We start from the raw sequence: 13,480 nt of genomic DNA, 5'->3' as shown, positions 1-13,480 counted from the left end.
TGCTCCGGCGTCTGCTACACACATTACAAGTGCAGGATACTGATGGTGAGGTGGTTCACACTGTGTCACCCCCGCGCCGCCGTCAGGTGGAGATGCAGAGGTTGAGGGGCGACGAAGAGGCAGCGTCTGTGGCCAGAGAGAGAGAGCAGCTGGAGCAGGCGCTGGCCAAGAGGCAAGAGGTGGTGCATACTCTCCAGGTGAGGCTCTGCAGGATGGGCACTTTTAAAACACCTTGTCCAGTGTCTTCACACTGTGGAGGTTTCAGCGAGCGGGACTTCTACATCGGGTTCTTTGCAAAGAAGTAAATGTTTATGTTCTGCTTCAACATTTCAATGCCAGACTTCTGAAGTCTGGCATTGAAGTACACGTAGTTCTGTTTTCATTGGATTATTCTGTATTCTAATACAATTATCTCTTTTAGTTTACCTCCTTTTTTTTTAAAAATAAACATATCTTAGCACAAATAGCTGCTTTTTTGTTGGCACAGTTATAATAGAAGCTTTCATTTTGGTGTCAATGAGCTATGTTTGCATCACAAGGACAATAATATTGTAAAAAAAAGAATACCTTTTATTTATCCATCGACTTTTTCACGTTTTGTATGAAAGATGAGAAAACATGACAGGCAAATAGTGACTGATGACTGTGGCACAGAGATCCTGCAGCTGCAGGACTCAAAGAGAGCAAGGTATCACAAAACTGAAATTGTTATTGGAAATATCCTTTAGTGAGACATTTTCTTTCTACATATTGTGTTGTTATCAGGATTTGTGTTTTACTTCCAAATCAGTATTTACACATCTTCTCTGCAGAAACGTCCTCTCTTGTCATGTTGAAGTGTTTTGGAGAACAAGATCATGTTGAGCACTCCTTCATTGTGTTCACTCTCCTCCATTCTCAGCCATGTGAAGTTGTGGGTACTGTTTCCAGGCCCAGATCTCCCAGTTGCAACAGTCTCATGCACAGCGCCTCCTGGAGGTGACGGCCCATCATCACCAGGAGCTGGACCTGGAGACGGAGCGTCTGAGGGCCTGCCAGCTGCAGGCGGAGCAGGCCTTAGAGTCCCGGGAGAGGGCTCATCGCCAGAGAGTCAAATGCCTGGATGAGCAGGTCTGTCACTTCCTGTCACAGTTCATTTTGGAAACAGTTTTGTCGTTGATTTTTGTTTCTGCTTTGTATCTGATGGCCTCTCCTCACCGCCTTGTTCCTCAAAGGTGCTGACTCTGAAAGCACAGCTGGATCAGGAGGTGAGAAGACGACAGGCCGTTTTGAATCAGACTCTACAAGCCGGCCTGTAGCAGAGAAGTACGTAGCACCTCCACCTCCATCCTTCACTGCTCCTCTGGCAGCTCTCCAACAGCACGTCCAGCTGCTACGTCCACATCGGGGAGCACAGACACACTCTCCCGTGGCGCTCGCTGCACATGTGCTCACAGGATTACAATAATCTGCAAGAAAGTTCAACAACAACAAACAATGAGTGTTTTGTTTGTGAGTGAACTGGACGTGCCAAATTGTTTTAAGGATTTCCTCTGACTCAACACAGTTCGCTTGCACAAGGCTGCTTATGCTGTGTCACTTTTTTTTTCTTTCTTTTCTTTTTTGAGGAAACAGTGTGATGGAAGGGTCCCTCAGTGAGCGCTTACCTCCACACTTCACATTGTTTGTCTTCTAAATCATGTTTCACTTTTATTTGTTGTGATGATTATTTATGTGTCCTGATGAGAAAATGAATGTGAATCTAAATATTTAGAGTGTCGGCAGATTTTAATACTTGCTGTTCAGCATTACTGTTTATAAACACTGTGCTGGAATTTGGATATTTTATTGAGTGTTTCATGTGACTCAATCGATTTTAGTATTTGCAACAGCTTTGATTGATTTCCATGTAACCGAGTGCATCCGGGACTTCACAACAATACAGTTTTGTTTTGCAACAGATCAACAGTTGTGAATTTCTATGACCATACATCCTTGTCGTGAAATAAGTTCTGCAGAAGCTCAGTGAAGGGCAGCAGTGCCCTACTGTGGCATGCGACTTACAGCATTTGGTTTGCGCTTTTAAAAAGCCTTTGTGGATTCAGTGTTGTGGGTGAGAGAAGGACCTCCGCTCTGTTTCCTCACTGGTTTCTTTCCAAGATAGTTGCGGACTCCGAGGTCTGCCGTTACTCTTTTAAAGTTTCACCGGCAGTTCCCCCGCAGTCCTCCACAACCCCGAAGTGACTGATATAGTGTGTGAATGTTCCTCTGCTCATTAGAAACCACGACTCTGCTGCCGCTTGCACGTCATGTGTTTTCATTCAAACCTGCCTGTGCTGTGTGCGAAGGATCCCAACAGGCAGCGACTCCTTCACATTCTTCCTTTCATTGCAGCTCTCACAGTCATGCCTCTGTGGTGTTTTCACAACATGTGTGTCTTCCCACTGTGCAACATGGCCAGCCGTGCAAACTGTGGCCGCTTCAGTTAAAAAAGGGGGAAAATCTTGTCAGAGTTTCTTTAAAGCAGCTCTTTGATTATCATAGACCCACCCAGTGGTTATCCAGTTACCGGCCTCTTTTTAGCCATTGGCTGAAAGGAGCTAATTATGCAAGGTAGTGAATCCCTGCGGGGGAGGTGGGGCCAAAGCTGAAAGAACTCCTTTGGCAGGCAGAATAGAGCTTTTATTGAGGATATTTCTAAGCTGACCATCAGGGACCAAATCGCTGGATTGTTTGAAAAAAAAAAAAAAAAAAAAAAAACATCTCAGCTGAATCACGCTGCTCCCCCTCTTTCATTCCTTTCCTAGTTTCATTTCAGTGAGACAGAGTGCAGCTCATGCAGTGCCCAGCAGCAGGCTGAAAGCAAGGAATCTCCAGTATTCCCCTGTCTCCCACCAGAAGCCCAATGCCCTGCTAGGAGGGACCAGTGAAGGGAGGCAGAGGTAGAACCAGAGCCAGAGGACTGCCGTGGTCCAGTGAGAGGAGCACCGTGCGGTCCTGCCCTGCTCTGCTCTCGCGGTCGTTGCCTCAGGTGTGCGTGCTCCTCCCTCCCTCCCCTCCGCAGAGCCTGCTTGTCAGCTCCATCCCTGGTGTGGCTGAGGCCATGGTGTTGGTGCTGCAAGCCCTGCTGCCCTGCTTCTGCACCCTGCTCTGCCTCAACCTGCTGCCCGGGGTGGAACCAGCTGTGCCCCTGGACGACTTCTACCCCTTCGGCCGGGACAAGGGGGACTCCCAGACCATCGCTCAAGACGACGGGGGCTCGGGGCTCCTGGAGATCTCTGTTGCTTTCCCCTTCTTCGGAGACCGGCACACAGGACTTTATGTAAGTACAGAGCCGTTTTTATTTTTTACTGGACTGTGTGTGTCTTGATATATCACTGCACTGTATGTGTGTGCATGCACTTGGCAGTTGGCAATTGAAAGTGACATGGTGTGGATTGTATAAGAGCCTTGGGGAGATGACAGCTGGCACGTGGCCAAACACTACATCGCAGTGCCCTTTGAGAGTTTGTATACATCCGTACGCTCTCACGAGCTCCAGTGTGTAACCTCATTTATAGAATATCGTGTTCTCGCCTCACAGGGTAGGGTTGTAACACATCCCAGCTTTCTCTCCTTCCACCCCATCAGGACTCTCGGGTTCACGGAGGGAGAGAAGGAGACAAACTAATAGCAGAACAGTGGTAGCTCTTGTTATAATAAATCTACAAAGAGCTGTTGAAGGAAATGACAGTTTGTGTTCTTACTTCTTGCCGCAGCATCTGTGAGCAGTTCTGTTTTCAGGAGAAAAGTGAGAGTCGGGGGGTGCATGCTGGCGAGAGAGAGAGAGAGAGAGAGAGAGAGAGAGAGAGAAACAGCGCTCATGGGAGGAAGCAGAATGGTTTGACAAGGATTTTCGCACACCACAGTGAAACACCCTTTGATCTGCCTTTGTCATGTATTGGCTTCAGTTCCAGCGCATGGAAAGGCAGAACTCCCTTAAATCAACACCACCTGTTGCGGTTATACATCCACATTTGCACTCCGATCCCCCTCTCCCTCGCCCGCAGCCCCGCTCACCTCCTCCTCTGTGCAGACCGTGGGCAACGGAGGCTGAGGAACCATGGCAACAGTGGGCAAGGTCAAAGGTTGTCTTTCTAATCTGAGCGTTGGGCCAGCAGGGTGATGTCAGTCTCCTAATGAAGACTTTTTCAAAAGTCTTCTGCTTCGACACAGCGGATGCTTGTGGTTCAAATAAAGCACGAAGCTTAAAAACTGTTTACCCCATGGAGCAAAGGGATTTGGTGGCAGATTTCCATAGAACAACAATCTTAAAAACAAGCTTTTAAAAGCTGTTTATGTGTTTTTAAATTAGATTTTTTTTTTGTTTTTGTTTTTTGTTTTTTTTACGAGACTCACTTGGACTGGATGACTGACCGGTGCTGCAGAGAGGGGTTCAATTACAATGTGTTGCTCTTTAATGTACTTTTTCTCCAATGCTACAAGAATGTGAGGATGTCGGAAATCTGTATATATACCATCATATGTCATCATGTCCATCAGTTCACACCAACTTTGTTCACTGTGGAGTCGGAGTCATGTTGATTGTAGAGCAGCTCCAGTTCAGTCTCAGTGAAAGACGGGACCCACGCTGGACAGGCAGCAGTCCAGCACAGGGTCCACACCAGGATGCACTATTGGACTGTTAGAAGAAAACTGCTATACCTGGAGAAAACACACACACACACACACACACACACACACACACACACACACACACACACACACACACACACACACACACACTCTGAGCCCCAAATCAAACCAGGAATTGTCACTCTGAGATAAAAGTGCCAACTAAAACACAAACATAATGTCTTTTATCTCAACACACAGAGAAGTGGGGCATGTTGTTGACAGACATGGGTCTTGTGCTGTCGTCCTTGCTGCGAGTCCTTTTTGGACCAATACAGGGAAGCAGTGCAACGAAACCTGGGACGAGAGGTCAGCCAGCATAAACACATCTTTTCTGTTGCAATCTATTTAGCCATGAAACAAATACTCAGCATGTTTTAAACATGGAGTAACCATATTGGTTGTTGATTCTTTGAAGTTGCACATTCTAGCAATAAACAGATTAAACAAAACTTTTTTTTTGCTTTTGTTTATTATTTTTTTGGCATTGGAAGCAGCTTTCTCATGTACTGTTTTGCTTGCAAAGACAGACAAAGCTCCACTGGTGCATGAACCGTGATACAGTGTTTACTAGTGCTTATCCCAACTTGTCACATTTGCTGGAACACTGGATTTCTCATATTTCCTGTAATAGCACCGATGCACAATAGTCAAATTAAAACAAGATAAGACAAGTCAATGGATGCTGGGCTTTTTGATCTGGGATTGAGTAATGGTCTAATTACTACAATCTGAGCACTGCGCGTTCTGAAATGTGCTGCGTTAGTGGGGATGTGATACGCTGCAGCTCACCCTGCATCTCATTGAACTGTAATTCTTGACAGCATAACAGATGATCGCAGGCACTTGAAATTACAGTCATGCTCATTTTAAATGCCTCACCTGCATCCATTAAATACGTGCTGGTGAAGCAGGCCAGCCACAGGCTGCCAGAGAGCTCACTTTGAAACAGGTAATGTTTCAGCGCGTACTAAGGGCTAAATTTGTATGAATAATTTCTCCCTGGAGTTTATTCCAGGCCTCTGGGCCACATGGAAGCTGTAAGAACCACACGGATTTGAGGTGGTTTGTGGGTGCTGTCTTACTTCATTATCATAACTGATTGTGTTTAGCAGAACACATGCCTCGCAGGGTTCTCTAGAAACCTCATACAGCAGACCTCATTAAACCTTTAACCACCTCCCTGTGTCCCCTCCTGAAACAGCACATATTTGTTTTAGCTGTTGTAATGAACAACTCCAGCGAAAGCAGCTTTTGTTCCGCACTTGGGTCCAGTGATCTTTACTGTCACTCTGAAATCCTTCTACAAACACGGGTCACATCCCACTTGGTCTCTTTCCAGCTCCATTTTCTGCCTCATGGTAACCAAGCTGTCCCCTTTTGTTATGATTTGGGAGTTTTCTCATGTTGCTGAGATCTCTCCTTTTCCTCCTCCTCCTCCTCCTCCTCCTCAGGGTCACCCCCTTTGCTTCTCCTCCTCCTCCTCCTACGCCTCAGATAACATGGCAGGGGTCTTCCCTCTGGAACTGTCCAGCTGCTTTATCTGAGAAATGACCAATCGCTTTAACAGAACACAGATGGATCTGCAAAGCATCGTTGGGGCTTGTAAACAGCACAGTTCACAGATAAACTACTCCTGCGGACGACTCGATTCACAAACATGAAGAAGGACATTCAAGGTTAGAGAGGAAACGAACAATTTCAAAGCAGATGTGAGGAAAACATTTTTTATGATCAAAGGCGTTGATTATAGATACAATGGAGGAACCAAAGTATTTCCAGGAAATAAATGCACCAAATACTCTGGCTTGTGTCTTTAATTGGAAATAAACTACAAATAAACAACGTTCACATACATTATCAAAGGGCCCTGCCAGGAACGTGCTCCAGTTTAACTTCAGCCTTTACAGATTACACATCTGTAAGTGCTCATCTGATCCTCTGGAGAGCGTCGACACTTCCATTCACTCAATTTCACTCACCACTGTTCTGTATATGGCCCAAAGATGTGAGCATCAACTTCATTCTTTTGTACTCTGCATGGGTGCTTTTAATGTGCATGTGTGAAAGAAGCAGTCCATCCACCAGCGCAAACAAAAGAAGTCCACATCAGCACACATTCGAAGGCATCTGAGACCTCAAGTACAACATGTACATTACATTAATGTGACATTTAGATTAGGCTCATTTTAGGAGACGTTATATTCAAAATGAATCAGCCTAATGATGAACATTAAAGCGACGCCACCAAAGTGCAGTGACGTTCAATGTCAGAGTCAGAATCATTATGTTTCCACATTTATATTATTACTGTCGACTTTAGTGTGGAGTCTACTTTCTTCCCATTGGCTAAGCATTCTTTTAGTTGGGGTCTTGCTCCACCATCTTGTGGTATTCATGTGTACTATGGCATTACGTGAGCCATTCCATGAGCTCGTTTTAAACATCTTTGACCTGTGAGTCTGTCTGTAATCATGTCAAAACAGTGGTTACCGACATAATTTCGATTAAAAAAGAATGTGGACTTAATTTACTTGGCCAATGTTTTCATTGTTTGTATTTGTTAATGCCTGCTGTAATACTTGAGTAAAGTTTTCTGAGCTGCCTTTCTCTGCTTATGCACCACTCTGCACAACACAATTTTCCAGAAAGGCTGTGTTGTTAGCCCTCCTCTAGATTTGACAGCTACTATCTAAAGATCTAACGTGAAGAAGCACTATTTCCAAAGGTGTTCAGGGAATTTGTTCATATCTGATATAAATGAGGACCAAAGGTTACAGACATTGTTACCACATGGAGTCTTAGCGTCATTATAAATCTCTGGATCAAATTTGGGAATTTCACATTTTTCACATACCTCTGCTCTAAATCAGGAATCCACTGATAAGGTATTGGTGTTGGCATCCATCTTTTCCAGGAATACCTTTGCCTCTCACTCACTGTCCGCTGGGATAAGCTCCAGCCCCCAAAACCTCCATTTTGGTAAAGTGGGTATAGAAAATGAATTGATGAAATGTTTTGGTTCATAAAGGTCACTTTAGCCTCATTTTAGTTCTCTTTTCTCGAAATAAATATCCAAGAAAAGCCTGCATATGACTGTGTTTATTGCAATCTTAATCAGTAAAATAGCTACTATACGAATGTGGACAGGTATGAATGTCAAGTGTGACTTTACTAGTTCACATTCAACCATATGATTATAACCATAGTTATTTAGTTCATTTTTTAACAGAATAAACAATTGAATTGTTATATTTGTTTGATGTTACTTAAATGAATCAAGAATATGACTTGCCAAATATGAATTTATTTTCTTTCATTGACTTGTGGGTGGTTTACCCCGTCGACACATGACTTTTGCAGTGGGATCTGTGTTTGAGTTCCTCCACGTGGTTGCAGACAGGATTTATGGCTTCAATACAAATGTTTTTTAACTAAAGGTGAGCCAGGGCTAAGGAGTTAAAAGCCAAGTGCACAGACTGCAGCCACTTTCTTCGGTCTCCTCAAGTAATTGGACAAGCTTGTCGCTGTGAAACCTCCGTTTCTGACAAGGAAAACTAATGTTTTCCTGAGTTGAACTACGGGCACCTTTTTCATTTAGGGGTTTGCTTTGGCTTGACTTAAGCTAGATGAAAGTTTATTTTAGTCCATAAATTGCTTGGCTCTAAAGAAAAACCACCCAAGCAAAACCCTGGATGTATCCTGCAGAAGAATTCCCAAAAAATAACAAGGGTGTTGCAGAGTGAAGTGGCACCATTGAGAGTGAGAGCAAGAAATATGGTGAGAGAGATGATTCTTACAAGGTTGACTGATCGCACTTCTCTGCGCTCTGACCTTGGTCGTGGTGCAGCATAACACCACGCAGCCCTGAACCCGTTCACTCTCTCACGTACGTGTGACGCTGGATGTCTGTCCCAGTTACAGCCTGGTTGGAATCCATGAGAAAAAACAAAAGTATGTGAGATGATGCAAGGAAAAAAGGTCCACAGTTCAGTTTAGATTCCACTGAGGTCATTTCCATGTCAAGCCAGTCTTTGAAAAAAAACAACCAAAAAAAGTAAAAAAATTCTACAAGGAAGAAATACACTTGTTTAAACAGTTCCAGATGCTACAAGAGATTGGATTAGGCGATAAAATATATTCCAGTGTTGGAATATAAACTCTACCTAGTGTTCACGAATCCCTACACTCATTCTGCTGTAAGATGGGCGACTGCCAGGCCGCTGCCACCGCAGGTCTCTCATTAGTGGGCATGTGGGTGTGGGAGGCTTGTCGCTCATGTCCGTGCGTCCAGCCTGGTGCCCCGGGTCTTGTTTTCCTTCCAGTATCAGATGGCGCTCTGGCTGACCTCCGGGCCCTGCCCCTGCAGTCGCTCCCTCCGCTTCCCCACGCCAGCCACGTTCCCACCACATTGCGCTGATGCAGAGGGGAAGACTGTGGTCGGGCAATTAACTGAGCGCCAGCACAGTGCCAAACAAAACTTCCTCTGCTGTTTTTCCTGCAAAGTCCCTCAAATTATGGTTTTTCATACGAGCGCGGATCGCAGACCAGCCATCTGACGTTGTTTTGTCACTGTCACACGTCACTCTGGAGCTCTGTGAGAGGCAAAGTTCACTGCAGAGGGAAGCAAAGATACAATTGATGGGTTAAAAAGTTATGCATCATCGAACACCGGGCTTAGAGTTCAAAGCTCATTGCACAAACTCCACACCCATTGTTAGTGATGCGAAGACTATAGGAGCTGATTCCGATTCGTCATAATTCACAACACATCCTAAAAGTTGGTTTTCACTTTCTCATGAAAAGAATAATGTTACACATTGTGTGTGTGACCACCATGTCATTACACTCAAACTGAAGTCGAGCCAAAGGTAATTTTTAACCAAATATTTTCACTGTTGACTGACGGGTTTGCAGGTGTGAAAACCCATCCATCATTTTTGCCATTTTTCCATCACTGAGGACAGATTTTTTGCAGCGAATGTCAGTTAAAATAACAGACAAGAGGGTAGTCGTACCTGGTATACAGGACTATTACAGTCATGAATATAAGAATATGCTTATATGTTTATTATATTTTCCAATTGTCACAGTCTGGTTGAGTTAGGTTAAGTTGAGGAAACACCAACAATACCCTTTCTACTATTAGAAATAATTATCTTATATAATGTGCTGAAATAAAACTTTCTCTTCTTGATTGAACTTCTAAGTAAAGTATAAACTTTGGTCACAAAACTGAACCCTGTGGAACACCACAGGTCACTTTTCTACAGTGTCATTGATTCTAACATACTGGACATGGTAACTTGGATAACTCCGATAACTTTTTAAGCCAATGTTGAGATGTACCTTTTTTGCCCTGAAGGTCTAGTTAGTGCAATAGTAGGGATTGATCAATTGTGCCAAATTCTTTATGTAAATCAATAAAAACACCTAGAGTAGATAGTTTCTCATCTGCAGCTGCTGATATAAAAAAAGTTAATTAAAGACAGAAGTGTTGATCATTTACTCCTGAACCCGTATTGACGAGCATCCAGTCACCAGTCCCTTTACAAATAATGTGTCATGTATTTTTCCAAACGGAGGTATCAAAATGATATATATTACTTTATTTGCGGGTGAAATACTACGATAGTATTGTACTTCAAAATGGGGACATGAGGTACCTAAATCTAGATCTTCACAATAGAGGAATTCCAAAACACCTGAAAATCTTGGTAACATGAGAGACTTTAGCAAACGCAGGGTTGTTTTCTTTCATTTGATGAATTGGTTAATTGAGTAATTAGTTTTCCCAGAGGGCGGCGTGTTGACAAGTAAAGGACTGGGTTCATTTCTCTGGTTACTTTGCTGTTGGCAGACACATGTGAAGTTAAAGAGCGTGAGCACTCCTCCTGCTCTGATGCATTTGCAGGTGTGTGAGCAGAGCAAATCAGCTTTTCTCAGCTGCCATCATTATCCGGCATAAAGGTAGCATCTGTTTGCTACATGTGAAGTGCAAACATCTGTCATGGGAGCTTTCACTGCTCGCCGTTGCTATTTGCCCCGTGAGGTCAGAAGACCTCCGTCTGTCTACATCAGCACATCCACTCCAGCCCCACCTGATCCTACAAAGTCGCCGCCATTCAATGTGACGCAGAGGAAACCTGACAGTCTATTACTGAGTTTTGGACAGATGCAGTAACTCCAGATGTTTCTCCTCCTCAGGTCAACAACAATGGGCTGGTGTCCTTCCTGAGGGAGGTGTCACAGTTCACACCCGTGGCTTTTCCGATCGCCGGCGACAGGCGGGTGGTGGCGCCGTTTTGGGCCGACGTAGACAACCGTCGAGCCGGCACCGTCTTCTACAGAGAGAGCCAGGATCCGTCCATCCTGAGGAGAGCCTCAGGTGAAGTCAGGACGTACTTTACAGAGTTCCCCAACTTCAACGCAACATGGGTCCTCATCTCAACATGGCATCAAGTTACTTTCTTTGGAGGCAACTCCCATACACCGGTACAAACCCATACTCAACCTCACTGCTGTCACACTCCCATGATGTTTCAAGTATCTTTGGTGTGAAGGGGGGGGGGGGTTGTACTACATTGACAGTCAAAATAACATTGATGTGGAATAGCTTGAATAATCAGAAATACTGTGATCACCTACAACCCTCCTGGATCTGAGTTTGACACCACTGTTCTAAATATCCATGCAGGGCTGCTAATGAGAAAAACTAAGTTCACTGAGGCTTGTTCAATTCAGTGTGTGTGTGTGTGTGTGTGTGTGTGTGTGTGTGTGTGTGTGTGTGTGTGTGTGTGTGTGTGTGTGTGTGTGTGTGTGTGTGTGTGTGTGTGTGTGTGTGTGTGTGTGTGTGTGTGTGTGCGTGCGTGCGTGTGTGCGCGTGTGTGTCTGTGTGTCTGTGTGTCTGTGTGTCTGTGTGTCTGTGTGTGTGCGTGTGTGCGTGTGTGTGTGTATGTGTGTATGTGCGTGCGTGCGTGTTCCCATAATAAGACAGAATTGGCACGCAGAAGAACATTTCTTCAGAGGAAACACAGTAACTGATGCTCAAAGAGCCATGAAGTTTAGAACAAATGTCGCGATAAAAGAATAAACTGTAACTTTGCTTCCTACTTTTATGCTCACATGTAAGGCAAACATCTTCCTGATGAAATGTCGCATTAGACAAGAAACAACACCCTCCTTCTTCACACATAATTGGTATTGGTGTGGGAAAACTCTTGAAGAAAGCTGTACGTGGCTAAAGAAAACTAAAGCAGTGCTTCCATGCTGTTACCTGATTGTTTTCTGAATGTCGAGGCAACGTGCTGCTGGTTCAGTCGCTGCCAATGGGATTTCTTTCTGACCAGTGCACCCATGCATCCGTCCACCCAGATAACAACAACTTTTAATGTTCTCACTTCCTGAATGAGTCAACGACAACTGTCATTGTGAACCCAGTGGAGACGTTTGCGCTGTACTTTGAGCTCGGTTTAATTACTGTTGAGCATGTTCTGCTGGAACCAGACTGAATTAAACGAATCACACCTATGTCATGCTTTTTCACTGATTCAGCAGTCAGTGTTTTACAGGAGAGGCATTCCCAGCATTAAAGTGCGACCAGAGCTAAATGGATCCTCTTCTATTGTGCTCACTTTGACCACCAGTGGCTGACCTGAAATGACAAAACAGAACAGAGACAGACTTTGAATCTCTGGTTCTGAGTGGAAATTAAACTTTATTTACAATCTGCTTTAAGACTGACTGAAGTCAATAATTTGCTAAATGAGAGCTCCATAAGATGAGAGTCTGTAATTAAGTTTTAAATCTTGGCATACTTTAGACAAGCTGACAACTGACCTGACCTCTTGAAGATCCAAGAAATAGTCTGCCTGTTCATTTTTCACTGAAGCTCGTAAAACAAGAGCAGAGCTACTGTGTTTCAAAGTAATAGCATCTGTGAATGTCTTCCTATCCTGCCCAAGAGACCGCAGTCCCAGAAACGTCTACTGTTCCTGCAGTCTGACAGAAACTGTACTATTAATATTCGGACTCTGTCAGATACATGGGCTATTACCACATTTCCTCATCAGGAAAAAGTTTAACCTGGCCTGTTTCTCTTGTGTGCAGGTGAATAGTTTCCAAGTGGTGCTCATTACAGATGGAGAGCTTTCCTTCACCATATTCCAGTACAATAACATCACTTGGACGACAGGCATGCACGCCAGCAGCGGAGGCAACCGGGCCGGATTGGGGGGGATCGCAGCGCAGGTAAGACGGCACTCGTTATCTGCATGTGGTGACAGTCGCATGAGGAATGCGGGGCATGGCCCGCTTTCCGTAATTCACATCCACTTCTTTATTGCCCTCCTCGCAGGCGGGTTTTAATGCCGGCGATGGAAAACGCTACTTCAACATTCCTGGCTCTCGCACGGCCGACGTGGTGGATGTGGAGGGCACCACCAACGTGGGCTTTCCAGGCAGATGGGTCTTCCGCATTGACGATGCCAACGTTGAAGTGGGTGGCTGCAACGACTCCGGTGAGCCACTCCTTTTTCAAACTGACAATTTGTACATTATATCACAAAAAAAAAAAGAAAAAGGGAATTGAGTTCCTCAAAGTAGCTGTTAGGTGTTCTATTCTAATGGTCTGGCTGAGTAAAGGGAGCATAGCTGCCAGCAGCGTGTGGGTCAGTCATTAAGTCCAGTTGAAGTAACGAGGCAGATGCTTTATGGATGTCATCACTTCTTTCTCTGCGTGTGAGGACTTTTTTTGAGTAATAATAATAATAACGCACTCCTGCTCCAGTAAAGAGGAGTTAAGCTAAGAGCCTGCTTTGAACTGAAC

General features: G+C 44.5%; 2 protein-coding genes across 3 annotated transcripts in view; both read left to right on the top strand.

Annotated features, from left to right (window-relative positions):
- crocc2 (ciliary rootlet coiled-coil, rootletin family member 2) overlaps nucleotides 1-1,298 on the top strand; it is a gene marked incomplete at both ends in the record, with an annotated part of 41,621 nt that extends 40,323 nt beyond the window's left edge. Inside the window, 3 exons of the mRNA XM_080505670.1 lie at nucleotides 87-197; nucleotides 931-1,110; nucleotides 1,215-1,298. Coding sequence (XP_080361796.1) covers nucleotides 87-197; nucleotides 931-1,110; nucleotides 1,215-1,298 — 375 coding nt within the window. The remainder of the gene's footprint in view (nucleotides 1-86; nucleotides 198-930; nucleotides 1,111-1,214) is intronic.
- A 1,542-nt stretch (nucleotides 1,299-2,840) lies between these two features.
- The window catches only part of sned1 (sushi, nidogen and EGF-like domains 1), a 34,282-nt gene continuing 23,642 nt past the window's right edge, over nucleotides 2,841-13,480 (top strand). For both annotated transcript variants that reach the window (XM_080506031.1, XM_080506030.1), the window contains exons 1-4: nucleotides 2,841-3,301; nucleotides 10,861-11,148; nucleotides 12,763-12,903; nucleotides 13,010-13,172. In XM_080506031.1, coding sequence (XP_080362157.1) covers nucleotides 3,083-3,301; nucleotides 10,861-11,148; nucleotides 12,763-12,903; nucleotides 13,010-13,172 — 811 coding nt within the window. In that variant the 5' untranslated portion in view covers nucleotides 2,841-3,082. The remainder of the gene's footprint in view (nucleotides 3,302-10,860; nucleotides 11,149-12,762; nucleotides 12,904-13,009; nucleotides 13,173-13,480) is intronic.

The sequence above is a fragment of the Blennius ocellaris genome (genome assembly GCF_963422515.1).
Source record: "Blennius ocellaris genome assembly, chromosome: 12".
NCBI classification, from domain to species: domain Eukaryota; kingdom Metazoa; phylum Chordata; class Actinopteri; order Blenniiformes; family Blenniidae; genus Blennius; species Blennius ocellaris.
This window is presented reverse-complemented; position numbering and strand designations above follow the sequence as displayed.